Raw genomic sequence first — 27,195 nt, forward strand, 5'->3', positions numbered from 1 at the left:
AATCCACACTTCTGGCACCTGCCATGGTAACTGGCAAGGTGCTGGCATATATGCTGCCATGGTGGTGACAGTGTATGAGTCTTTTTCCTTTCTCCCTTATTCTGAGGGCCATGGAGAAAGGGGTTCAAGTTAGAAGTCTCTCCAATAGAGTTCTCAAGTGGAGCTGTGTTCATTTTGACTGAGTTACTCCCACAAACAAAACAGTCACCCCCCCACCTTTCAGAGCCGCTGGATGGGCCTGGCTCAATGGCCAGAGCCATGAGCATGGTGCTGGGTCCTGCCTCACCTAGACACAACCCTCCTAATACAGAACACCATGGTTTATGATGGGATCAGCATCCACTTTTCTCATGTCCACAGAGAGACAGCAAGATGCTGTGCTGCTTGGGATAGACCCTGGTCCCCAGAAATGACCTGAGCCCTCTTCAGGGCTGAGCTGTAATGAGGATGTGCCAGTGATAGCCATGCTAGAGAGGGTCTGCAGAAGTGTGGGGGGAGACCTGTGGGTGGGGAACCATCACAGAAGGAAGAGAGAGTTACGATAGATTCTAAAAACAAGGTAGGATTAAGATGATATGTGAAAAACAGGAAGAGGGCAGAGAGACTCATTGAGTCACGATAGAAGAAAGGAGTGAGCAAAGGCACTTATCATGAAGAGGCCGTTCCTTGGGGAATCTGAAGGAACCAGTCCAGCTGGGGCCTCTGGCTTTACGGTGATAAATTAGATGATAAATAAGTGAGATGATGGTGGGGAGTGGGAGTAGGCAAATGGGGTGGTGTGTAAATTGCACTCCAGAATCTGTTTCTAGTTAATGGATAATCACTGAAGGTTTTTCTGAAAAGGAATAATAAGGTGAAAGTGGTGTTTTTAGGAAGATGGATGACTTTCTTATTTAGCTGTGAATGGGAAAAGAGCATCATTTTGAAAATAAGCCTTGAGGAGCTTGTGGTGGGGGGGTGGGGAGGGTGGGGAGAGCTGCTGTCTGTATTAGCTGTAGGATTCCTGCAGTCAGTCCAATAAGAATCAAGAGCTAATGACTAGTATCTGAAGCTTAACATGGATTATTTCATAATCTGATTTTCTTACTTTTGCTTCTCCACCTTCACCACCTCTTTTTTCCCAGAACTGACCTGGATTAAACCTTGGAGCTTTTACCCAACACAGCTTTAACTGAACAGAAGAAGCAGCTGCAGTAAGATCTGACAACAAATAGGATGGCATTGTCAACATTAGCTTATTTTGATCAGTAACTTGCATTGATTGAAATAGAGAGAAAAAAACTGACTGGCAATCTAAGCAAAATCCTAGACTCACAAAGAACTTTCATATATTTCCTTCTACTCACTATCTTTATGAGCCCCAGGGAGAAACAAGCTGTGCCACTGCATACACAGCAAACCTGAGACTGGACAAGGCAAGTGGCTTGTCTGTGGTCGTTCATTTTCTAAAGTGGTTGGAACCAAGACTCTGCCCTGAGCAGAATCAAGCTATTTTTTAAATAGAGGAAGATGTTTGGTATTCAATAGCTTGCACATAATCAGAGCATGGGGCCAAGCTACACATGCAATACTTAATATAGTACAGGCAGCAGTTACTCTAATACCATCATTAGTAAACTATGTGTCCTTGATTTTGTCGAATGGTAATCTGATACAAACGACAGTTTGTTCAAAGGACTCCAGTCAACGTTATTTGTATAGAGGTAGAATATACGTGGGGGGCGGGGGGTGGGGTGGATAGTACGGGTGTGCCAGGAGTCAGAGATAAGTATTTGGTTGGAGCCAGAAATTACTCTGGGGTAACTTTGAAGATGGCTGAATCTGACACCCTGAGGCAGAAGAATGGGGACAAGGGTGATCACCTTCATTACCAAATGTTCACTCAGCTTCTCTTCCATGAATGCCCTTATTATGGACAAACCACACGTGGGGTGACATGACTCACCTTTACCGTCAGAACTGGCTTTGCTGCTCTTTTATCCTTTCTTTAATTTCATCCCTTAAGTGAATTTCAAGCCTTGAATTATGACAGGTTGCCATGTATTTGACCATATTGCACTCACTCACACTCCCTCCAGGGGTCTGTTAGCCCCACAGCACCCTGCACAGTTCCCAGACCTTCACCCTCTGCCCAGTCCCATGTGGAGAGCGAGGGCGTCTCTCAGGACAAAGGTACTGACCGACCAGCAAACCTTTCTCCCTTCTTCTCAGCTGCTGCTCGGGATCTCAGCATCTACTGTGTGCCAGGTGATAAACATACACTGTCTCCAGTCCTCACAAAGACCCCTAGGGTGGGGTCAGTCCTGGCCATAGCTGTGGGCAGAAGTTCAGAGACTATAATAAGCCAAGCCCTCTCAGTCTCAGTATTTTGAACTGGAGTCTTGCTCACACCAAAACTCAATCTTTCCCAAGCAAGCAAGCCTGACCTTCCAAGCAGAAGTCAGGAACTGGACTCTCAAAAAGCAGGAGGAATTTCCAGATTGGGAGGAAGGGGAGGGAAGTAGCAAGACAGCCCATTTCAAAGTCAGAAACTTCCCATCTTCTCCTTTAGCCTCTAATTTCTCTGTAAAATTAACCACATTGGGCATGCACACTATCAAGCAGGTAAAGTTTTCAAGAAAAGACTAAGGGCAGCAGAATCTGGGCTGAAAATATGAAGAGATTTAAAAAGATAAGTGTTCTGTTTATACATGTCCTGGTTGCATCTTTGATCTTTTAAACTTAGTTCTATTGACTTATCAAATTCTTAGATTTTCTTTCTGTTCTCATTCTCTTCATCATGTGGCATCTCCTTCTCCCCAGTTTATCACCATCTAATTTCCTAGTTGTCTTTATACTTTTCTCCTTAAATTCTGGAAACTGTGTTTTCTGGGTTCAAATTTTGCCTCCACTCCCCCACTATCTAAAAGACCTGATAAGTTATTTCCAAACTAAGGTTGTTTGTCTACATGCAAAATTAGGATGATGATAATATGTGTTTGAATAAGTAATAGTGAGGACTAAAGGAGATAAATATGTCCAGCATTTAGCAAAAAGCCTGGCACATAATAGACACTTGATAAATGTCAGCTATTATTTGTATCATTTTTTATCTTGTCCATTTTAAGAGGTTGAGATCAACTGAGAATAGCATGTAAAAGCATTTTTGAAAGAATTAAAATAATACAAATGTAAGCAGTCATTACTGCCTTCTTTTTGCAAAATGAGTTACTGCACTAAAAGCTTTTAAAGCTGTGTCTTACCTGGCAAACCCATTCAGTTGGTCTCCTCTGTGAAAGAGGAAGAGGGATCTGTCATGTAAGGGTGGAAAGGTGACTTCAGATGAGATAACGGAGCCCATGGGAAGGAGAGAAGGGGAAGGGGATTCTCAGTTTCCCGCCATGAGGTACTTTCCAAGACTACGCTGATGCGCAGAGCGGGGACTATCATTCTGCGTTAAGGTGGAAGGAGAATATACCAAAGAAAGAAGAGTATCTTTACAATTCAATGCCATGTGTTCCCAAATAGATGCATATCTTTGCACATTTATTTATTCAGCCTGTTTTCCCCATGTAGTAGAGTGGGAAAGATGTTTAATAAGTTTCTAGAAATTATTATCTATACAGCATAGGGATCTAGGTAAAATTTTTTTTTTAACTAAAAATCATTTTCAGGGGACTGGTTGTCATTTCCCCTCCTTTTCACACGAAGGGTCTTGCTTGGAAGGGAGTGGCAGGCAGGGCGGAGAGCAAAGTGTTTCCCAGCAAGAGGCAGTAGCCTACTGCTGCCTCGATGGAAGGTCTTGATTCCTGTTTTTCAGGCACCCAGGCACCTCTGCTCCAGTCAGCAGGTTAACAAAAGTACACAGATTTAATCCTATCAGAGTTTATGTCAGGGCAAGCTATCTCCCCAAGTATATTTACCATCGGTACTTGTCATATTTCCTTAGATAACAGTGCAAACAGGAAAAGAATCCAGAGGAAGAGGGCCTGGCAATGCACGGACAAGAGTTAAGGGACAGGGAGAGCTAGGACAGGAGAAAAGGGGAGAAGAAACCGGTTGGGATGCAGAAGGAAGTACGTCTATGAGTTACACGGTTAACAAAGATCTGGGTGCACTTAACAGTGTTAGGCTTGGAGTGGCAGAAGCCTATGGCTGCCCTGGGGAGGAAAATGTAACTACTGAGCATTTCGATGTTGGTCAGCATGGTATTGAGGGTTTATTATACAGTATGTCCTTTAACCTTGGCAAATCCCTATGAGATCAGCCTTATTTTCATCTCAATATCATAGATGAGGAAAATCCTCAGGTAGATTAAATAACTGGGCTGAAGCCACACAGCTAATAAATAGCAAGACTAAATTTACGCTTATACCTCTAAAATCCCAAATCCTACAATTTCCACTGTACCACTTGCCTTCTAGGTAAGTTTCCTAATGGCAGAGGTTTAACCCCTTAAGGGACATTTACAAATTTACTTCAATCATTTTGTAGAGAAATCCCTTTTTTTCTTCATAAGATAAATAATAAGAAACTTAAACAATAGAGAAGGGTATAAAGTAAAAAGTTCCTCCTTACTCACCATGAACTCTAGTCTCCAGAAGCACCATAATTTTGTGTCTATCCTCCACATCTTTTCCTACACTGTTTTTTTTTAATTAATCATGTGCATTGACTCACAATTTTGTTTTTTCTTCAAACTAATGAAATATCATTATATTCTTTATCAGTATAAATAGATATAATTTTTTTAGTGACTGCGTGATAAGTCACTACATGGATGAACCATAATTTACCCCTTTTGCTAATGATGGGCATTTAGGTACTTCTAAATTTGCATTATCACAAACAATGCTGAAATAACTTATTGAAGTGAATACCTTTATGTTATATTAGGTATCTCTTTACAAAAGTCCTTTTTTATTCCAGTAGGATGTATTTCTCAAAGTGAGATTGCTAGGTCAAAGGGGATGAGGCTTTTAATAAATAATTCAGTAAAGAAATTTATAGTCCCATGAGCAGTGTGTGACACTCCCATGTATCACCACAATCTTTCCAACAGGGGAGAATATCAATCTTAAAAAAAATTCTGATAACCTACTAAGTGAAAAAAATAGCTTCTCAGGTGGTTTGAATTTGGTATCCTTTAGTTATTATGAGTAGAGGACAACAAGCCCTGAGAGGCAGATGTGCGGGGTTTCCCAAAGTCATTCGCTCAGGCCAGTGACTCAACCGTGTACCCACATGCTAATCTCAGCGCACATGCAAATTTAAGTCTCACCAGAATGACAAATTTCTGTGTGCCCTGGGCCTCCAGAGGTCACTCACTCACTCACTCACTTATTGAATACCTACTATGAGACAAGCACTGTTTCAGATGATGGGGGTAAAGTAGCTGATGAGAGACAAGGTCCCTAAACTCTTGGAACTTATACTTTTGGTGGGCAAGTCAATAATAAACAAGTAAATGCATAAACAAGGTACATCTGGTCATGGCTGAGCTTTACAGGATTGCTCAGAAACTGGGAGAGCTTTGTATAACAAGTCCTGCTACTCTACAATAAGAGCCAAGACAGACACCCAGGCTCAAATCCTCCTCATAGCTCTTCTTGGCTGTTTCAGAATCTAAATTGGGCCCCAAATCTAAATCCTCCTCCTCCTATTCAAACTTGGGTTCTTCCCTATTTCCCATCTCAGTCAATGTGCAAGACTGAAAACTAGGTCTTGTCCTTGACATCTCTTTCTCCCTCACACTCTCTACAAAATCTATTATCAAACTGCTTTTATTTATCTCCCTACTATTTCTGGGATCCCTCTCTCTCCATTTTCACCATCACCCCAGCACAAGCTCCATCACTTCCAGCCTGGATACTGCTTCAGTTAACTGGTACCTGCACACACTCTGGTTTTCTTCCATGTGGATAGCACACTGCTGTCCACCTCCCAACTCTTTCTCTTTAAATATCTCCAAAAGCTGTGCACTGTTCTCAGGATAAATACACAGCCTCCTACCATGATCCATGAGACTACGCGATCTGGTCCTACCCACCCCTGCCTCCTTCCCACCACATGGAAAGGCTTCCTCCTCTCAGTCATGGAGACATTCTTGCCATCCCTCATTCTCACTGAGCTCCTATTCAGCAGCCTTGCACATGCTATTAATTTGTCTGGGATGATTACACCTCAGCTGTCAACTCAAGTATCATTTCTCCAGAGACGGCCTCCCGAATGAGCAAAATCCGTCTATTACAACCTCTTGTTGTACCTTGTATCTCTTTCTCATGGTCCCTGTCATAGCTGTATTTCCACATTTCTTTGTTTGTCCTTCAGACCATAAACACCACAGAGTCCAAGGCCATGTCTACTTTTGTTTGAGAGCATGTCTGGTACATGGTATACATTAAACATCTGGCAAATAAACAAATTCGTACAAGAAAGGGTAAACTGCCTGGAACAAATTTTAAGTGCTCTGAAAGTACAGAAAATAAATGGTTAAAGTTAACCATTTGTAATATGGCCAGACAAAAAGCAAGGAAGAAGAGAGTATGTTGGGGGTGGGAAGGGTACAAGAGGATGCTCATAGCAGTGGAGACATAGCTGCCCAAGTTAGTGAGGCCAGAATGAGTGGGTCTTGAATTCCAAAGAGCTTTAATCCACTCATACAGACTATGGGGATCTAGTAGAGGTTCTTAGAGCATTAAAGTGAAGGTGCATGCATGCTATACGTTGCTTCAGTCGTGTCCGACTCTTTGCAACCCTATGGATTGCAGCCCGCCAGGCTCCTCTGTCCAAGGAATTTTCCAGGCAAGAATACTGGAGTGGGTTGTCATTTCCTACTCCAGGGGATCTTCCTGAACTAGGGATGGAGCCCTTGTCTCCTATGTCTCGTGCATTGGCAGATGGATTCTTTACCACTAGTGCCACCTTGGAAGCCCACTACAGTGAAGGTGGGAAAAATTAACCCAGGTAGGTTAACCTATCATCTGTGTGGAGAATGGTTGGAACTAGACAAAGAAGTAGCAGGCCTAGAGGTAAGGAGATGGTTAAGCTGCTGGGATTAAGCAACAGAACATGGTACTGGGTTTGGGAAATGAAGAAAGTGTCAAATCCTTTCCTTGACCCACCTAAGATTTGTATTTTGGAAGATCTAGAAATGAGTACCAGAGAAAGACATGATCAGTCTTTTTAATTCTTAAAACACACAATTTTCTTTCTCCCCTAAGGACTTCAAATAATGAAATAAAGTATTAGGCTGAAAGAAACCCAGGCAAACAGTACAGTAATTACCCACCATCTCATCCCACTGCATTGCTGTTGGGGCAAGATGTTTAATAATTAACATCTGGTTAGACATCCCAGGGGCTTCCCAGGTGGTGCCAGTCATAAAGAACCACCTGCCAGCGCAGGAGACATAAGAGACATGGGGTCAGTTCCTGGATTGGCAAGATCGCCTGGAGGAAGACATGGCAACCCACTCCAGTAATTTTGCCTACAGAATCCCATGGACAGAGGAGCCTGGTGGGCTACAGTCCAAAGGGTCACAGAGTTGGATACGACTACAGTGACTTAGTACACATACATGCAGACATCCCAGAGGTAGTCAATTTCCATTTCTACCAGGATTCAATGAGACAGAACAAACCTGCTCCATGGTATGAAATAGATGTAAGAGCATGGCCTAAGAGTGAGGATGCCAGGATCCTCATCCCAACCCTCAAACCAACTCCACTGTGTCAACCTTAGACATCTGACTTCTCTGCACAGATTTCCTTATCTGTAAAATTGGCTGGGAGGGGAAGACAAGGACTGGGGGTGATTTCTACTTGTGTTCCCAGAGCACTGCATTCTGAGAGGTACTTCAGGGAGCCTCACAGGAGGTGAGGGGTGGGGCAAGGGAGAGGAGCAGTACGCAGTCCCTTATCCACCACCTGAGAAGTTCCACTTTACTATTTACTATATCAGGGACCAAGGCATATTAGGGCTTCCCGGGTGGTAAAGAGTCTGCCTGCAGTGCTGAAAACCTGGGTTCAATCCCTGGTTGAGGAAGATCCCCTGGAGAAGGAAATGGCAACCCACTCCAGTATTCTTGCCTGGAAAACCCCACGAACAGAGGAGGCTGGCAGGCTATAGTCCATGGGGTTGCAAGGAGTCAGACATGACTGAGCAACTTCACAAGATGTATTAGATCTTCAGTATGATCCCAACCTTCACAACCACCACCAAATGAAAGCTAATGGTTTAGATGCTAAGAATCTTGTTCTTTAGAAGTCAGCTGTCTGATTTCCCAAAGAATGGTAACACAAGTTGATAGCTACATGGATCTATAAGTTAACACCCTTCTAAGATCTTTTTAAAAAGTCACAAAAGCACAAATGACACACAACCTTCTAGAATCTGGGGGAAAAAACTAACTTTTCTTTCTAGGAATAAAGTTTGAGTTTGGATGATGGTAACAAGCGCTATTAGCCATTAATGCAAAGGGCTGCAGGAACTTAATTTAGCCTTATCTTAATAGTCTGTTTTAAGAAGCAAATATTACTTGTGTGATAAAACTTTCTTCCTTTTTAAAGAAAAAAAGTTCAGAGAATTACACACACAAACCCTCTGATCTCGCCACAGCTCCAAACATAAAGACTATGGTAACTTCACAGGACTTCCTGACCTCAGAGGCTTCGTCAGAAGCCCAAGCCACACCAACTAGCCAGTGTACCCACTTCTGACATAATCTCATTACTCACCCATACTTTGCAACTGCAGAAACTTGGATGCTAATCAGAGGGCTGGGCTGCCTCTTCTTTAGAAACAGAAGACAAAAAGGTGATAGACCAAAATGAATACATTCTAGTACAGGGTTTTCCAAAGTTCATACCTCAGTTTCCAGTGGATCTTGAAAAAAAACATCAACTTACTGGATTTTTCTAGTAAGTTGCTGCTAATTTGGGGATTACTTTCTACGAATTTAAATGTTACTAAAGCAATATTTATTAAATTAATACTTTTAATCCAACATAGTGACTGTTTTTTTGTGTGTGTGTGTGTATACCTCTTGCTCCTATTTTATAAATCTCATATATGTGTGTACATGTCACAATGCAAACTATATTTCTTCTGGACTTAGGACTTTTCTGTGTTTAGCATTCTCTGGTTTTAAAATGTGTAACGCAGGTAGGCTTCCATTTAATGAATACCAGGCAAACACAGAAATCTGTATTATTTGACCACCCCAGCAGGAAATGGCAACCCACTCCAATATTCTTGCCTGGAGAATCCCAGGGACAGGAGAGCCGGGTGGGCTGCCATCTATGGGGTCGCACAGAGTCGGACACGACTGAAGCAACGCGGCAGCAGCAGCATCCTGGCTACTCACACAGCATGGCTGGTTCATGAACACATGGAGCTCTACTTTCCGAAGACTTTGTCCATTTAGCAATTTGTTTACTTTACGAATATACCCTTTGGTTATGGTCATTGTATTTGAAAAATATTCAGTGCTCAATATTCCTCACAAAAACAGAACAGCTTTTAAAATATGCTGGTGATTTAAGGATTGAGGTTTATACCCTAATGGGATTTTTGTCTGTAAGGCTTCTTTCCTTATTCTTTTTTCCTAAATGACTGCTGGCTACAAGTCCTAATTCTGGGGATGGCATGCTCAGGGCGAGAGTGAGAGTAGACTTCAACTTTCCTAAAAAGATAGCTCAAGGAGCTTCAGAAATCCCTAGCTGCTATGGAGTTTGAGCTAAACATGTGAGGCACAGGAGAGAAGTCTGTGCAAAACTGTGGGATTTTTACGAATTTGTTTTCACAGTCTAAGCTGGTGACTGTTCTAGTAGAATTTCGGGCACTTCCATGTCGGTACAGTTCAGTCCATTTCCTTGTGTATCATGAGTGTCCAACATTCACCCTCCTCAGCTTCAGACAATTTATAGGACCCACATTCTACAGAAAATGTGGTAAGCCAAAGACCTTAGGGATAACAGTTTTCTAGCCTTTTGCAATTCTCCCTCCCTTTCATTCTCAGCATTAAGCTTAAAAAGAATTATAGAATCTTGTCTGAATGAGATCTGATTACATCTGAGCTATCTTCATGTCCTCTCAAACTTGTAGAAACGGAATTCTTCCTGTACCTTCATATTACATCTTTTCCCGAAGAGAAATACAAGACTCAAACTGGTCTGTGAGCAAACTGAGCTGACCTCCCACTGACAACTAAGAGGTGAGAGGGTGGCTATTCCTAAAAGAGGGAAGTAAAAAAGGTAAAATGAAATAGAACAGGGCAGAACTTCCAAGGGAACTCAGGTTCCAGTTTGCAAGGTCACACCTACATTTCAATTGAAAAGGGCTGAAAGAACCTACACATTCTTTCACTATGCTCTCTCTTCCCACCTGATTTCACTCATGCAGATCATGGCCTGCTATTTCCCCAACTGATACACTGAGACACACAAAACCATGCTTTCAAAGCACAGAGGATTGGCCTGGAGGTTAAGGAAATGAAAATGGTGGATGGATGAACACTTGATGGGGAGACAATGATCATGGGGTAAAGTTAGGGAAGTGAGCGGATACAAAGCAGAAAAGTGACACTGAACATGGTTAGCAAAGAACCTCCTGTTGTGATCCTATAAAATAGTAATAGATTCTGAATCATATAGAACTTTCCATCATATACTGAGGATACATATACCTCTCAGGAACGAACTAAGTGTATTTCTGAGCCAATATGGTTGTCACCGTATCTAAAACCTATGGCAAGTATCAGATGAAAGGAAAAAGTAATTAGGAATTGAAAGAGTGGTGTTTCTGCCTCTATCACTCCGGCTTTAGAGACCAAGAAGTGCCTAGGGAGCAGGAGGAGGCCAGAGGCTCTGAGTTTCTTTCTTAGTTGCACCTGTTTCGTAAAGGCCTAAGCTAATAAAAGTAAACAGGTTCCCACAGGCAGAAACTCGATCCAGTCTCCGCACATCCTGGCGCCCATGCCAAGAGCCACCAGAGCGCGGCCCAGGCCTCCTCTGTCCCGCCTGCGGCCAACTCTGTTAGGCCAGGCAACAATGGCTTCCTCTCTCCTTGGGCCTGGCTAGGACCCATTTTCCCATGGCTCACCTGTTGGGAGCCAGGTGAAGAGCAGCAGCCAAGGTGCGGGCAGCTCGGAGCCCATACCGGCGCTCTCCGGCCCCTTTCAGCTCAGGGACTGCGGGGACACTGTGTCTTTCTTCATCAGCGACCCGTCCACGACGCACCACTTCGCCAAGAAATCCCTCCGTTTTGCCCTCACTCGGCGCAGCGCGGCCGGTGGACCGACCCTGGGCCCGGGGCAGGTACCGCCGCCTCCTGCCCACCTGGGGCGCTCCTCGCGGCTCCGCCTCCAGCTCCTAGCGCCGGGGCTTCCTGCTCCGCCCCCGGCCCCCGCCCGCGGCCACCTTTCATACCTGCCTCCGCCCCCAGGCAGGCTGCCAGGTGATTCTCCTCAGTGAAACAGCGTTTCCTGCCACTCTCCGCTTTGTCTACGGAGCCTGTTACCATATTTTCCAGAAGTTCTCGGGATATCTTACGCCTAGCAAATTTCTCCCCGTTTGTAAAATTCTGTGGATATAACTTTTTAGGGAATATTTCCTGCCGTATGTTTCCATTCACTCATACATGCTTGGGAAATTCTTTTTCCCCCCACTAAAACCACACTTATAGGAAGTTTACATACAATGATTGTTCAGATTTTCTCGAAATAAAGATGCGGGGTATGAACTAGAGAAACAGACTTAATCTTCCAAGCTGTAAAAGAAAAGGATGTTCATGATAAAAAAGTTAGAAAAATATGAATTAATGGAAGTAAGAAAAAAATGCTGCTCCCACCACCCATAGTTAGGCATCGTTAATGTTGGTTTAGTCCTTTTTTATTATTTGCCATCCTGCATGCAGCTCAGCAGCCCCTTGCAGACCTCAGCCACGGATTCTAAGTCTCTTTGCATCAGGCCACTTAGGATGTAATCCCAGCCTCTCCTTCCCTGGTAGGAAACCACGTGTAGGGATAAAGCAAAACAGAGAGAAAGGCAGCTTACCTTCAGGAAGCAGCCAACCAATGACATTAATTTGGAAAGTAATATAAACATTGGCCAATACAAATAGACAGCCATTTTATACACCTCTCCTTTATTGGGGATTTCTCACTGTGCTCCTCATTATGTAAAGAACACAATTCTCCTTTCTCCTAGCCACCACCTTTTACCTGAAGAAAATAGTTATAAAGATCTGTTAAACATGATTTCTGGGCTCCCCTGGTGGCTCAGACTGTAAAGAATCTGCCTGCAATACACAAGACCCAGGTTCGATCCCTGGGTTAGGAAGATCCCCTGGAGAAGGGAATGGCAACCCCCTCCAGGATTCTTGCCTGGAAAATTCCATGGACAGAGGAATCTGGTGGGCTACAGTCCATGGGATTGCAAAGAGTCAGACAGGACTGAGTGACTACCACTACCACTAAAGATGGCTTCTGCCCTCAGGGAACTGCCCTTCTGCTCACCAACCTTAGAAGTCAATATTATTTCTCCTAAAGTATATCTCATGTTTTACTTTGCTGGGAAGGTTCCTTTTCTCCTGGCACTACTGGAGTCCCTCCTCTCTCCGCCACCCAGAGGAGCATCCTTGTCCTGAATCTGATTGGAGGTTTCAACCCAGTTTCTTCTTTCCAACTCTCCTCCTTCCCCTCTATTCCTGGGTCTGGCCTCTGGTTCCCCAATAGGGCCTTTTCACTTTAAGTGTTTTTCTTGTAGCCTTTTCTCTTCTATAAAGTAGGAAGTATAATCAGGAAGTGCATGGCTAAAGGCAGATAGTACAGGATGTTTAAAAGCCCACAGTGGGATCTAGAATAGCAGGAGCGGCAGGGTGCAATGTGAGTGAGGGATTCTCCCCCACCACCTCCCAGGTCCCCTGTACATGCTCCCAGGAACACTGTGTGTGTTTTACAGTTTGTGACCCTGAAGGATTTCTGTGTCTCCTGGCTGAGAGAATTGTTCTAGGGAAAATTTCAATTCCATTCTAAAAACGTATGAGCCTTCTTCTTAAACCTACCTTGCTTAGCCCTTGCTTTGGTATTAAGGTCATTTTGATACTCATTGAAGTCAGCATTTCCCCATATTTATTCCATAGAACAGTAGTTCCATGAAATGCTAATAAATAGTATATGGGGGAAAGGGCTCTTTGATCAAATATATTCAAGAAATGCTGGATTAAGCTAAATGAAACATTTTTTCAGGACCTGTCAAACCCTTAGGGCTGCTACTACACATTTGCATATCCAAAGGAATATGTCACACAGTATTTCCCAGCATTGTTCAACCATATAACCTTTTTTCTCATACATATCTTAGGACAGATGTCCCATGGAATGTGTTTTGGGAAAGCCTGGTGGTCTAATCCAAACATAACTCTGGGATACATAGGAATGTATGTATATCCATAGGAATAACAACAAAAAAACACCTTTAACAAAAGTTATGCCAAGTGCAGTAGAATTAGAAAATTTCCTTGTTCTCTTTTGGGAATCACTTGGTCAGTTGAACATCTACCTCCACTGCTTCCCTTGGAGTGAACACTTAGGTTAACTTTATATGGTCCTTAGCCTACTATGGTGTATCTTTTTTCTTCACCACTTATTAAGTATTATGTACCAAGTAATGTCCTAAGTACTTTACATGGACTATCTCATTAAATTCTCACAATAACTGTATGAAATAGAAACTTATTATTAATCCCACTTTATAGATGTGGAAGCTGAGATACAAAGAAGTAACTTGCCCAAGGTGACAAAGCTGGTAAGTGGTGGGATTTTGAGTCTCAGTGAGGCAGTCTGATTCCAGACCTTGTGATCTTAGCTATTATACCACCATACACTCTCACTTACTTGTGTCTCAGTGTGTATAGTTGACTCTATGTGGAAAGAACAGTTTCTTTCCAGTTAAATTATTTAGCTCCAAACAAAGAAAAATTCTATTCCACTGCCATGAGCTCTCCTGGGCCAATGATTTTGCCACCATGTGCCACTCATTCAATAAAGATTAGATAAGAGTATACGTTTGTTTCAGAACAAGTTCTTTCATGGCTAGATATAGAAGTAAAAAATCACTTGACCTGCTGATAGTGACTGAGACAAAAGTATCCTCATCTGCAAAATAATAATAGCTACTATTTATTAAACACTTATATTGTGCTAGGCAGTATTCTAAGCACTTTTCATTTTAACTTCAATAATTCTTTCAACTATACTCTGTGGCAAAGACTATCATTGTCCCCACTTTATAGCTGAGGAACTTGAGGCACAAAGATACAGTTATTTACCTAGGGTCACCCAGCTTGTAAGTAACAGAGCTGAGATGCAAACTTAGGCAACCTATCTTCAGAGCACACACCCTTAGTTACTACTCTAGCCATACTGTGCTTCTTTGTGTTCTCTAGTCCAGACTCTAAAACCAAGTACTGAGCTTATGATCCCACCATGTATAAATGTACTTTTGAGTTGAAACTGTATCCATGACTATTCTGAATACTGAATCCATACGTGCAAATGCCTCTGTGTTTGAGAATATTGTCGTATTTATACATCTATGTGCATATTTATTAAGAAAGGAGAAAAGAAAAGAACATGTAAATAAAAATTAGCTTCAGACAGTTCAAGCTAAAGGATGGCAAGAAAAGAAAGTTGCTAACCAATGTTGTACCATTTGAAGTGTGTCATTCATTTTATATGCTAAGCATATAGCATAGCACCTAGCATATAGGTAGTGCTCAATAAATATTTGTTGAGCTGTTAATCCATAGTTTCTGGACGATGTGACATGTAATCTGGGTTTGACAACAAATAAAATTTTGCCAGAGTAATCCAAGCAGAGGGATCAGCAGGTCAAGAATCATGGGACCAGGAAATAGCAAAGACTAATTATAAGCACTTGAGTTCTGCTAGACTATAAAACAAGGTGGGGGAGTGGTAGGAAAGTATGTCAGAGAGCTAGCCAGGGTAAATAAAAGGCCTTGCATGACCGGGTGGAGAACTAAGCCTTCATGTAATAGACACTGGGAAGACAGCGAAGGGTTTCAAGCTGGGTAAGGCACGATCAGACTTTCCAAAGTTTATCTTTAGAAAGAAACTTGGCAGCAGTAAAAAGAATGGTAGGTGAAAATTGAGATGAAAGGCAGGGAGACCAGTTATTAAACTGTTACTATAGTCAGTGAGGGCTTAAACCAGTCATTAGTGTTGGGAAAGGAGAGGAGAAAATACTTTGGCAGATATTTAGAATATGCTGCTGCTTCGAAGTTGCTTCAGTAGTGTCCGACTCTGTACGACCCCAGAGACGACAGCCCATCAGGCTCCCCCGTCCCTGGGATTCTCCAGGCAAGAACACTGGAGTGGGTTGCCATTTCCTTCTCCAATTAGAATACAGAATTGACAAAATTGCTAATAAGTTAGATGTGGAAACTGAGAGAAGAATATGTTTCTGACTGTTGAGCCTAGGTGGACCATGATGCCTTTAAAGAACATAGATATATAGAAAAGTTTTGAGTCACTTCAGACACATTGCACCCTAGAGAATAGTCGACCATCCAAATGAAACTCCTGTGGATGGTTGGACATCTTTATTAAGTGTGATTGATCAGATGAAGTTAGTAGAAGCTGCATACCTGTATAGGGAGGTCTGGACTAGTAGAGACTGAGAAATCTTCTGGATTAGTGGGATATAACAAGACAGTTTATCTTGGAGTAGGGCTAAAAGCAGGAGGTAGTACAAGCTAGTGAAAGGAGTTTAAGAACAAATAACATTTATTATTACCACTCCTATTCAACATTTTACAGGATATTAAAACTAGTATGGGGCTTCCTTGGTGGCTCAGCTGTAAAGAATCCGCCAGCAATGCAGGAGACGCAAGGTAGATCCCTGAGTTGGGAAGATCCCCTGGAGGAGAGCACAGCAACCCACTCCAGTATTCTTGCCTAGACAATCCCATGGACAGAGGAGCCTGCTGGGCTACAGTCCCTAAGGTCACAGAGTCAGACACGACTGAAGTGACTGAAGTGACATGCATAACTAGTATAATAAGAAAATAAAAAGTAAAAGCCTGAAAATGAAGAATAAAGATGTTGTTATTCACAGTTTTATGATTATCCACACAGAACATTGAAGAGAATTTGTAAATTATTTATAAGGACTAACAAGAAATGTTGCTGGAAACAAGGTCAATATATTTATGTCACTTGTGGTTGTACAACCAGCAACATCCATTTGGAAAATATGACTTTAAAATATATATTTGCAGGGCTTCCCTGGTGACTCAGTGATAAAGAATCTGCCTGCCAATGTAGGAGACATGGGTTCAATGCCAGTTCAGGAAGATCTCACATGCCTCGGAGCAACTAAACCCATCAGATCAGATCAGATCAGATTAGTCGCTCAGTCATGTCCTACTCTTTGCTACCCCATGAATTGCAGCACGCCAGGCCTCCCTGTCCATCACCAACTCCAGAGTTCACTGAGAGTCACATCCATCGAGTCAGTGATGCCATCCAGCCATCTCATCCTCTGTCGTCCCCTTCTCCTCCTGCCCCCAATCCCTTCCAGCATCAGAGTCTTTTCCAATGAGTCAACTCTTCCCATGAGGTGGCCAAAGTACTGGAGTTTCAGCTTCAGCATCATTCCCTCCAAAGAAATCCCAGGGCTGATCTCCTTCAGAATGGACTGGTTGGATCTCCTTGCAGTCCAAGGGACTCTCAAGAGTCTTCTCCAACACCACAGTTCAAAAGCATCAATTCTTCGGTGCTCAGCCTTCTTCACAGTCCAACTCTCACATCCATACATGACCACTGGAAAAACCATAGCCTTGACTAGACGAACCTTTTTTGGCAAAGTAATGTCTCTGCTTTTGAATATGCTATCGAGGTTGGTCATAACTTTTCTTCCAAGGAGTAAGCGTCTTTTAATTTCATGGCTGCAGTCACCATCTGCAGTGATTTTGGAGCCCAGAAAAATAAAGCCTGACACCGTTTCCACTGTTTCCCCATCCATTTCCCATGAAGTGATGGGACCGGATGCCACTAAACCCATATGCTGCAACTATTGAGCCCGAGAGCTGCAACTACTGAGCCCACATGCCACAGCTACTGAAGCCTGCATGCCCTAGAGCCCATGCTCTGCAACAAAATAAGCCACTGCAATAAGAAGACCTTGCAAATCCCATGCACATTAGAGGAAATCTGACTTAGTATTCTTAGTATTCTGACTTAGTCCTTCATTGGAAGGACTGATGTTGAAGCTGAAACTCCAATACTTTGGCCACTTGATGCCAAGAACTGACTTACTGGAAAAGACCCTGATGGTGGGAAAGATTGAAGGTGGGAGGAGAAGGGGACGACAGAGGATGAGATGCTTGGATGGCATCACCGACTTAATGGACATGAATTTGAGTAAACTCCGAGAGTTGGTGATGGACAGGGAGGCCTGGCATGCTGCAGTCCATGGGGTCGCAGAGTTGGACACGACTGAGTGACTGAACTGAACTGACATAGTATTATACATATTAAAAGATGCTCAACAACAAATGCTATTTCACATATAACAAATTGGTTAAAATGTAAAAGTCTAAACCTACCAAGTATTGGTAAAGATGTGAGAAGTGTAAATTGGTTTAACTATTGCGGAGAACAATTTGACAAAACCTCGTAAAGTTAAAGATGCACATATCCTAGGATCTTGTGATTCCCCTCTAGGTCTCCACTCCATAGATATTCTAACTCTTGTGCACACATGTGCAAGGGTGTTCATTGCAAAGCAATTTGTGCAAAACTTGGAAACAACTTTCTACTGGCGGGAAATAATACTATGGGGCTTATAAATGGAATGAGATAATATTGCACTGTTAAAATTAATTAACTAGATATATACCACAGATGAACATTAAAAATATAATACCATATAAATAAAGATGTTGCAAGATACTTCTCTGTCAAATATTAAGACACAAAACAATATCATGCAGTGTTATGGAAGATTCATTTATATGTAGAACAAAGTATAAAAACATTCAGGGAAATGGGATTCACCAGCATTAGGGTGTTGTTACTCCTGAGAGGGAGGGAGGAGAGAAATGGAAGGGACTTTAGCTGAATCTGTGATGTTTTATTTCTTTAAATATCTGAAACAAATATGCTAAAAGTATAAAATCAGCTACATTTAGGTGGTATAAGTAGTACCAGTTATATTATTTTTTATAACTGATATTGTAAGAGTTATTTACTTTCAAGATGAAAAAAGAGAGTGAGCACTGGATGTAGAATCAGACCAAGTGTTTGTGTCATGACATTTCCACTGGCATTCAGTGTTACTCTATGTAAGCCATTTTTGGCTTCGAGGTTTTTATCTATCAAATGGGAAACTGCATAAGATAACCTTCTTGGTCCTTCCCACCTCTGGCATTCTGCAGTTCAAAGGTGAGAAGAAGCCAGATTAGGAGACGTCAGGGTCCCTTCACTGGACAGAGAAAAACAGAGCCAACACGTAACTGACCTCCTTCAGAGAAGGGTCCTGCCAGGCTCTGCTGATTCTGAGCAGAGGGATAGACTCCATGTTCTGCCAAAGCATGAAACTCATTCTGTAATCACACTTGTCATTGAAAGGTCTAAGAATCTGGTTCTTTCAATATTTTCTTCTAAGGAGGGGAGAAGGTGTCTGCATTCCTGAGGCTGGAGCCATAGAGAAGAGGTCCATGTTCTCAGGTCATAGCAACCAAGGCAGAAAGCCCACAGTTTTGCTACCATGAAAGGGATTTTTTTTTTTCTTTTCTAACGTTTCTTTCTCTTTTGTCAAGGCCTGGTTTGCTGTGTAAACTCAGAGCTCCTCTGAGAAAATGAGCTCAGTCCATGCACATCTCTGTAAAGCTCAATAAGGGTCAGAATATCCAGTTCTTTGCAGCACACTCAAGACTCTGATTCAATAGTCTATGAGGGAGGCCCAGGAAACAGGATTTTTTTTTTTTTTTTTAAGTTCCCAGGTGGTTTTAATGTGCAGCCAGAGTTGAGAAGCTAATTGAAGGGTGTGCTGGCTCAGAGAATGCCCCATGTATTTGCTACCAATCAGGGTATTCCCCAGGGCAGTCCCTAAATGAAACACTTTCCAACACATCTCCCACCTCAGCTTCTCTTTAGTAACTTTGCTTTGCCACCACCTCAAGTGACAGAATAGGAGTCTCTACTTCAAAAACCATGGTTCTGAGAGGTGTAACTTTGCCCCTTTTTTGGCTTCTCCATCAGGGCAGTACAGTACCTTCAAATGGCAGTGAATCTCAGGTCATTACCACGAAGTAATAGCTCTAAACAATTATAACAGTAGTAACACATGTTCTCGGAGAAGGCAATGGCACCCCACTCCAGTACCCTTGCTTGGAAAATCCCATGGATGGAGGAGCCTGGTAGGCTGCAGTCCATGGGGTCGCTAAGAGTCGGACACGACTGAGCGACTTCACTTTCACCTTTCACTTTCATGCATTGGAGAAGGAAATGGCAACCCACTCCTGCGTTCTTGCCTGGAGAATCCCAGGGATGGCGGAGCCTGGTGGGCTGCCATCTATGGGGTCGCACAGAGTCAGACACGACTGAAGCGACTTAGTAGCAGCAGCAGCAGCAGCAGCAAATGTTCTCTAAGCCTGTTTCTTTATTTGTAGTAAAAGCGAGTTAAACTAGATCAGTAGTTTTTAAACTGTGTTCTGAGAAACTATTCTGTGAAATATCTAAGGGGTTGCCTCTGCCTGATTTGCAAAATCAGTGGATCAAATGATCCAGAAGTTCTCTTCCAGAATCAACATTAAACTATTCTAAATTCTACAGGAATAGATTTATGATACCGTCAAAGGCTACTGTAACCCATATAGTTTGAGGCCAACTGAATATCATATTTACCAACCCTGGACTAAAGCAGATATTACAAACTGGCTACTTGCAAGCCAAATCTAGCACAAAGACTTGTTTTGAATTTGCCTGAAGAGTATTTTTATTTTTCCTTTCTTAGTAGCGTTTAGAATTTTTCCAAATTTAGAGTATAAAACAATTCTGAAATCTGCACAAATAAAAGGTGTATCACTCAATGAAATATCACACTATAAACACACCTTTGCAACCACTATTCTGGGCAAGTTATAGATCAGTTAACCCCATTTCAGAAGGTCCTCCTCATTACCCCTCTTAGTCATTCCCTCCTTCCTCTTCTCCAGAGGTAATCACCATCTTGACTTCTTCCACTGCATTCTGGTTTTGCCTCTTTTAATATTTATATAAAGGAAATAATAGTACAGTTTTTTTGAGTTTGTCTTTTTGGCTTAATATTAGTGAGCAAAAAGTTAGCAAGCAAAAGAATTAGTGAGATTCTTCTATGGTTTTGCATGTACCTATAATTTATTAATCTGTAATTTATTACTTTTCATTTCTGAATAGTTTCCCATTGTTAGAATATACCACAATTTATTTATCCATTATATTGTTGATAGATACTTTGCTTATTTTTACAATTTGGCTATTATGAATAATGATGGTATAAAATACTTATAAATGTTTTGGAGGCCACACACCAACCCATTTTTGCTTCTATATTTCAGGGTCAAATGATCAATTTATAGGGTATGTGTGGTGATTTTATTTTATATTTTGTTTTTTAAATTAGATGATGATTATTTTACAATATTGTGATGGTTTCTGCCTTATAGCAACATGAATCAGCATTAGGCATATATATGTCCCCTCTCTCTTGAACCCCCTTTCCACCTCCCTTCCCATCCCACCCCTCTCAGTTGTCACAGAGCACTGGCTTTGGGTCACTGAGTCATACATCGAACTCCCACTGGCTGTTTTACACATGGTAATGTGTATGTTTCAGTTCTACTCTCTCACATGATCCCGCCCTCTCCTACCCACAACTGTGTCCAAAATGTCTGTGTCTCCTTTGCTGCCATGCAAATAGGATCATCAGTACTATCTTTCTAGATGCCACATATATGCATTAATATATGATATTTGTCTTTCTCTTTCTGACTTACTTCATTTTGTATAGGCTCTTAAGTTCATCCACCTCATTACAAATGACTCAAAATTCCTTTTTGAAGGAAATTCCTTTTTGTAGCAAAGTAATATTCCATTGTATATATGTACCACAACTTCCTTTTTCATTCCTCTGCCAATGGACATCAAGGTTGCTTCTGTGTCCTAGCTATTGTAAATAGTGCTACAGTGAACAATGGTGGTACATGTGTCTTTTTCGGTTCTGGTTTCCTCAGGGTATATGCCCCGTAGTGGGATTGCTGGGTCATATGGTAGCTTTATTCCTAGTTTTTAAAGGAAACTCCATACTGTTCTCCATAGTGGCTATATCAGTTTGCATTCCCACCAACAGTGTAATAGATTCCCTTTTCTGTGTGATGATTTTAATATATGTCCATGAAATCTTTGACCCTCCTGTCTTCAAAAGGGGGAGCCTAAATTCATGACCCTCAAGTGTAGACTGGACTAAGTGACTCACTTCTAATGAATAAAATAACAGAAGTTACACTGTGTTACCTCTGAGACTAGGTCCTAAAAGGCATTATAGTTTCTTCCTTGTCTCCTCTGGGGGAAACCAGTTGCAATATTATGAAGATGCTCAGGTAGTCCTATGGAGAGGCCCACACACTGAGGAAGCAAGGCTTCCTGCCAATGGATGTGTGAGTGAGCTATCCTGGGAGGAAATTTTCTAGCAGCAGTCAAGTGTTCAGAAAAGCTGATATCTTAACTAAACTCTGAGAACCCTGAGCCCAAAATTCTACAGCTAAACTACTGTCAAATTCCTAACCCACAGAAAGAATAAGAGAATATATATTATTTAAAGTTACTAAAACAGTATTGCTATTATGCAACAGTAGACTACCAGTAGAATAAGCATGTATTCAATCTTCATCAGATCAGATCAGTAGCTCAGTTGTGTCCGATTCTTTGTGACCCCATGAATCACAGCACGCCAGGCCTCCCTGTCCATCACCAACTCCCGGAGTTCACTGAGACTCATGTCCATCGAGTCAGTGATGCCATCCAGCCATCTCATCCTCTGTCATCCCCTTCTCCTCTTGCCCCCAATCCCTCCCAGCATCAGAGTCTTTTCCAATGAGTCAACTCTTCCCATGAGGTGGCCAAAGTACTGGAGTTTCAGCTTTAGCATCATCCCTTCCAAAGAAATCCCAGGGCTGATCTCCTTCAGAATGGGCTGGTTGGATCTCCTTGCAGTCCAAGGGACTCTCAAGAGTCTTCTCCAACACCACAGTTCAAAAGCATCAATTCTTCGGCGCTCAGCCTTCTTCACAGTCCAACTCTCACATCCATACATGACCACAGGAAAAACCATAGCCTTGACTAGACGAACCTTTGTTGGCAAAGTAATGTCTCTGCTTTTGAATATGCTGTCTAGGTTGGTCATAACTTTCCTTCCAAGAAGTAAGCGTCTTTTAATTTCATGGCTGCAGTCACCATCTGTAGTGATTTTGGAGCCCAGAAAAATAAAGCCTGACACTGTTTCCACTGTTTCCCCATCTATTTCCCATGAAGTGATGGAACCAGATGCCATGATCTTCGTTTTCTGAATGTTGAGCTTTAAGCCAACTTTTTCACTCTACACTTTCACTTTCATCAAGAGGCTTTTGAGTTCCTCTTCACTTTCTGCCATAAGGGTGGTGTCATCTGCATATCTGAGGTTATTGATATTTCTCCTGGCAATCTTGATTCCAGCTTGTGCTTCTTCCAGTCCAGCGTTTCTCATGATGTACTCTGCATATAAGTTAAATAAACAGGGTGACAGTATACAGCCTTGACGTAGTCCTTTTCCTATTTGGAACCAGTCTGTTGTTCCATGTCCAGTTCTAACTGTTGCTTCCTGACCGGCATACAGATTTCTCAAGAGGCAGGTCAGGTGGTCTGGTATGCCCATCTCCTTCAGAATTTTCCACAGTTTATTGTGATCCACACAGTCAAAGGCTTTGGCATAGTCAATAAAGCAGAAATAGATGTTTTTCTGGAACTCTCTTGCTTTTTCTATGATCCAGTGGATGTTGGCAATTTGATCTCTGGTTCCTCTGCCTTTTCTAAAACCAGCTTGAACATCAGGAAGTTCACGGTTCACATATTGCTGAAGCCTGGCTTGGAGAATTTTGAGCATTACTTTCCTAGCATGTGAGATGAGTGCAATTGTGTGGTAGTTTGAGCATTCTTTGGCATTGCCTTTCTTTGGGATTGGAATGAAAACTGACCTTTTCCAGTCCTGTGGCCACTGCTGAGTTTTCTAAATTTGCTGGCATATTGAGTGCAGCACTTTCACAGCATCATCTTTCAGGATTTGGAATAGCTCAACTGGAATTCCATCACCTCCACTAGCTTTGTTCGTAGTGATGTTTCTAAGGCCCACTTGACTTCACATTCCAGGATGTCTGGCTCTAGGTCAGTGATCACACCATCGTGATTTTCTGGGTTGTGAAGATCTTTTTTGTAAGGTTCTTCTGTGTATTCTTGCCATCTCTTCTTAATATCTTCTGCTTCTGTTAGGTCCATACCATTTCTGTCCTTTATCGAGCCCATCTTTGCATGAAATGTTCCTTTGGTATCTCTGATTTTCTTGAAGAGATCCCTAGTCTTTCTCATTCTGTTGTTTTCCTCTATTTCTTTGCATTGATCGCTGAAGAAGGCTTTCTTATCTCTTCTTGCTATTCTTTGGAACTCTGCATTCAGATGTTTATATCTTTCCTTTTCTCCTTTGCTTTTCACTTCTCTTCTTTTCACAGCTATTTGTAAGGCCTCCCCAGACAGCCATTTTGCTTTTTTGCATTTCTTTTCCATGGGGATGGTCTTGATCCCTGTCTCCTGTACAATGTCACGAACCTCATTCCATAGTTCATCAGGCACTCTATCTATCAGATCTAGGCCTTTAAATCTATTTCTCACTTCCACTGTATAATCATAAGGGATTTGATTTAGGTCATACCTGAATGGTCTAGTGGTTTTCCCTACTTTCTTCAATTTAAGTCTGAATTTGGCAATAAGGAATTCATGGTCTGAGCCACAGTCAGCTCCTGGTCTTGTTTTTGCTGACTGTATAGAGCTTCTCCATCTTTGGCTGCAAAGAATATAATCAATCTGATTTCGGTGTTGACCATCTGGTGATGTCCATGTATAGAGTCTTCTCTTGTGTTGTTGGAAGAGGGTGTTTGTTATGACCAGTGCATTTTCTTGGCAGAACTCTATTAGTCTTTGCCCTGCTTCATTCCATATTCCAAGGCCAAATTTGCCTGTGACTCCAAGTGTTTCTTGACTTCCTACTTTTGCATTCCAGTCCCCTATAATGAAAAGGACATCTTTTTTGGGTGTTAGTTCTAAAAGATCTTGTAGGTCTTCATAGAACTGTTCAACTTCAGCTTCTTCAGCATTACTGGTTGGGGCATAGACTTGGATTACTGTGATATTGAATGGTTTGCCTTGGAAGCGAACAGAGATCATTCTGTAAGATGCCAAAGATTTTTTCCAATTTACCCACATACCCATATATCAGTGTGTGAAAGTTTTCATTGCTCAGCATCCGTGGCAATATTTGGAACCAATGGTCTTTTCAAGTATAACTCTATAGGTAGATGTGTGATGGTATTGCCTTGTGGTTTAATTTGCATTCCCTAACAACTAATGAAACTGAACACTCTCTCATATGTTTATTGGCCTTTGGATATCTTACTTTTGGCTTTAGTTGAATCTTACGCTTATTTTTCTATCACTTTCTTGATATTTAGGAGTTTCTTCTGTGTCTGGGGTATAGTCCTTTTTGTGGTTAAAAATGTCTTCTCCTAATTTTTGACTAGCCATTTTGCTCTCTTAATGATTTTGTTTGATGAACAAATGTATTTTTTAATGTTTTTATTTATTTATTATATATAAATTTGTAAATCTTTTCCTTTAATGTGCTTAAGATTCTAGTATTTCATTTAAGAAATACTTGCCTTCCCTAGGTTCATGAAAATATTGTCCTCTGTTGCCTCCTAGAAGGACTATATTTTGGTTTTTATTTTAAAGTCTATTATACAAATAGAATTAAGGTGTGAATTAGGTAAGGGGTGGAAGGGTGAGTTAAATTTCATCGTTTCTCATGTGAATATCCAATTGACAAAGCCCAATCACTGAAAATTAATTCCTTTCTCCATTGCTCAGCAGTGTCAACATTAAAAAAAATCAAGTATTGATACATGTGTGTATCTGATTCTGGATTCTCTATTCTCTTCCACTGGTCTATTTATTTGTCTATATTTGTGCCTGTACCACATTCTTTTAATCAGAACTTTATAAAAAGTCCTGATATCTGCTACAGCAAGTCTTTCTACCTCATTTTTTCTCCAAGACTGACTAGACTATTCTTAGCTCTTTGCATTTCCACATACATTTTAGAATCAGTGCAATAATTTCCAGAAAAAAACCTACTAGGCTGTTAATTGGGATTGCCTTTCATCAATAGGTCAATTTGGGAAATTTAACATTTTATATTTTGAGCCCTCTAATATCTCCATTTTTTTAAATATTTTCAATTTATCTTAATAATTCCTTTAGGGGTTTTTTTCTTGGTAGAAATGCCATACATCTTCATGAGGTTTATTTCTATTGACATTGTTTGATGGCAAGCTGTATCATTAAAAATTTTTATTTTCTATTATTTGTGGTTGGCATATAGAAGTCAAGTTGATTTTGTATACTAACCTTCTGTTCAGCAAACTTGTGGATCTGGTCATTTTTGTTGAGCCCAGAAATTGTACATGAAAAATTACAGAGATTAATTTTAGTTTCAACTCAGAAGATGTAGAAAGTTATAAGGAGACTTCTTCCCACCCTAACAATAAGAAAATGATGGATAAACTGCAAACCAATGAAGACTCTTGAATTCTTAGAACTGCCATGACCGGGCAAAAAGGGAACCCAAATTTTAGGGAGAGACAAGCTCCTACACGGAAAAACAGGACCTGATTACCTGGGGTGTGCATGAGTGCTCAGTCGCTAAGTTGTGTCCAAATCTTTGTGACCCCATAGACTACAGCACTCCAGGCTCCTCTGTCCTTGGGATTTCCCAGGCAAGAATACTGAAATGGGTTGCCATTTCCTCCTCCAGGAATCTTCCAGACCCAGGGATCAAACCTGCATGTCCTGTGTCTCCTGCATTGGCAGGCAGATTTATTACCACTGAGCCATCCAGGAAGCCAATTACCTGGGGTAGAGGTCTCCAGATGCCTCATGTCAACAAGAATCAGCTGGAAAGTTGTAATAAGTTGCTAAAGACTGAGTGCAGGTTTGTGTGATACAGTGAAGCCCCTGGGAGTTCTCATCTTCTTGCAGGGTTTTTCTGTAAGAATATCACCAGGAGCTCACAAGGAAAACTGGAGAAAATCTTGAGGAAATTTTCCTCACAGGAATGAGTGAGTGATGGGGATTAGAAATTGCTGCCAAAACTCTGCCCAAACCCATTTATCTTATCTCCCTTAGGGAACAAAAGGCTTAATCTACAGGGATAATGGAAACAAAAACTGTGTCTGTGAGGCACTTGTGGAAGCCCATTGCCACTAGGGGGAAAAAAATAGAAAAACAGTGTTTACCCCTCGGAAAAACTCAAGAGTAGGTTCTAGCCCAGCACTAGATTTGAAGGAGGGATGGGAACACTAGTGAAAGCCCATGAGGTTCACAATGTCTGCCTAAAACTGAACCAAAGAGAACATCAGAGAACTCTGCCTTCCTCACACCCCTCCTCTGTAACCACTCTGATAAGCACTAAGTAAAATATCAATAACCTCAGATATGCAGATGACACCACCCTTATGGCAGAAAGTGAAGAGGAACTAAAGAGCCTCTTGATGAAAGTGAAAGAGGAGAGTGAAAAGGTTGGCTTAAAGCTCAACATTCAGAAAACGAAGATCATGGCATCCAGTCCCATCACTTCATGGGAAATAGATGGGGGAACAGTGGAAACAGTGTCAGACTTTATTTTTCTGGGCTCCAAAATCACGGCGGATGGTGACTGCAGCCATGAAATTAAAAGACGCTTACTCCTTGGAAGAAAAGTTATGACCAACCTAGACAGTATATTCAAAAGCAGAGACATTACTTTGCCAACAAAGGTTCGTCTAGTCAAGGCTATGGTTTTTCCTGTGGTC

General features: G+C 41.7%; 1 protein-coding gene across 3 annotated transcripts in view; it reads right to left on the bottom strand.

The window, feature by feature from the left end:
* ILDR1 (immunoglobulin like domain containing receptor 1) overlaps positions 1-11,356 on the bottom strand; it is a 41,064-nt gene extending 29,708 nt beyond the window's left edge. For 2 of the 3 annotated variants that reach the window (XM_010801181.4, XM_024990833.2), the window contains exon 1: positions 11,083-11,356. In XM_010801181.4, the coding sequence (XP_010799483.1) occupies positions 11,083-11,137 (55 nt within the window). In that variant the 5' untranslated portion in view covers positions 11,138-11,356. The remainder of the gene's footprint in view (positions 1-11,082) is intronic. The other variant, NM_001102214.1, reaches the window with a different exon arrangement.
* Positions 11,357-27,195: the final 15,839 nt, after the last annotated feature.

The sequence above is a fragment of the Bos taurus genome, chromosome 1, assembly GCF_002263795.3.
Source record: "Bos taurus isolate L1 Dominette 01449 registration number 42190680 breed Hereford chromosome 1, ARS-UCD2.0, whole genome shotgun sequence".
NCBI lineage: Eukaryota > Metazoa > Chordata > Mammalia > Artiodactyla > Bovidae > Bos > Bos taurus.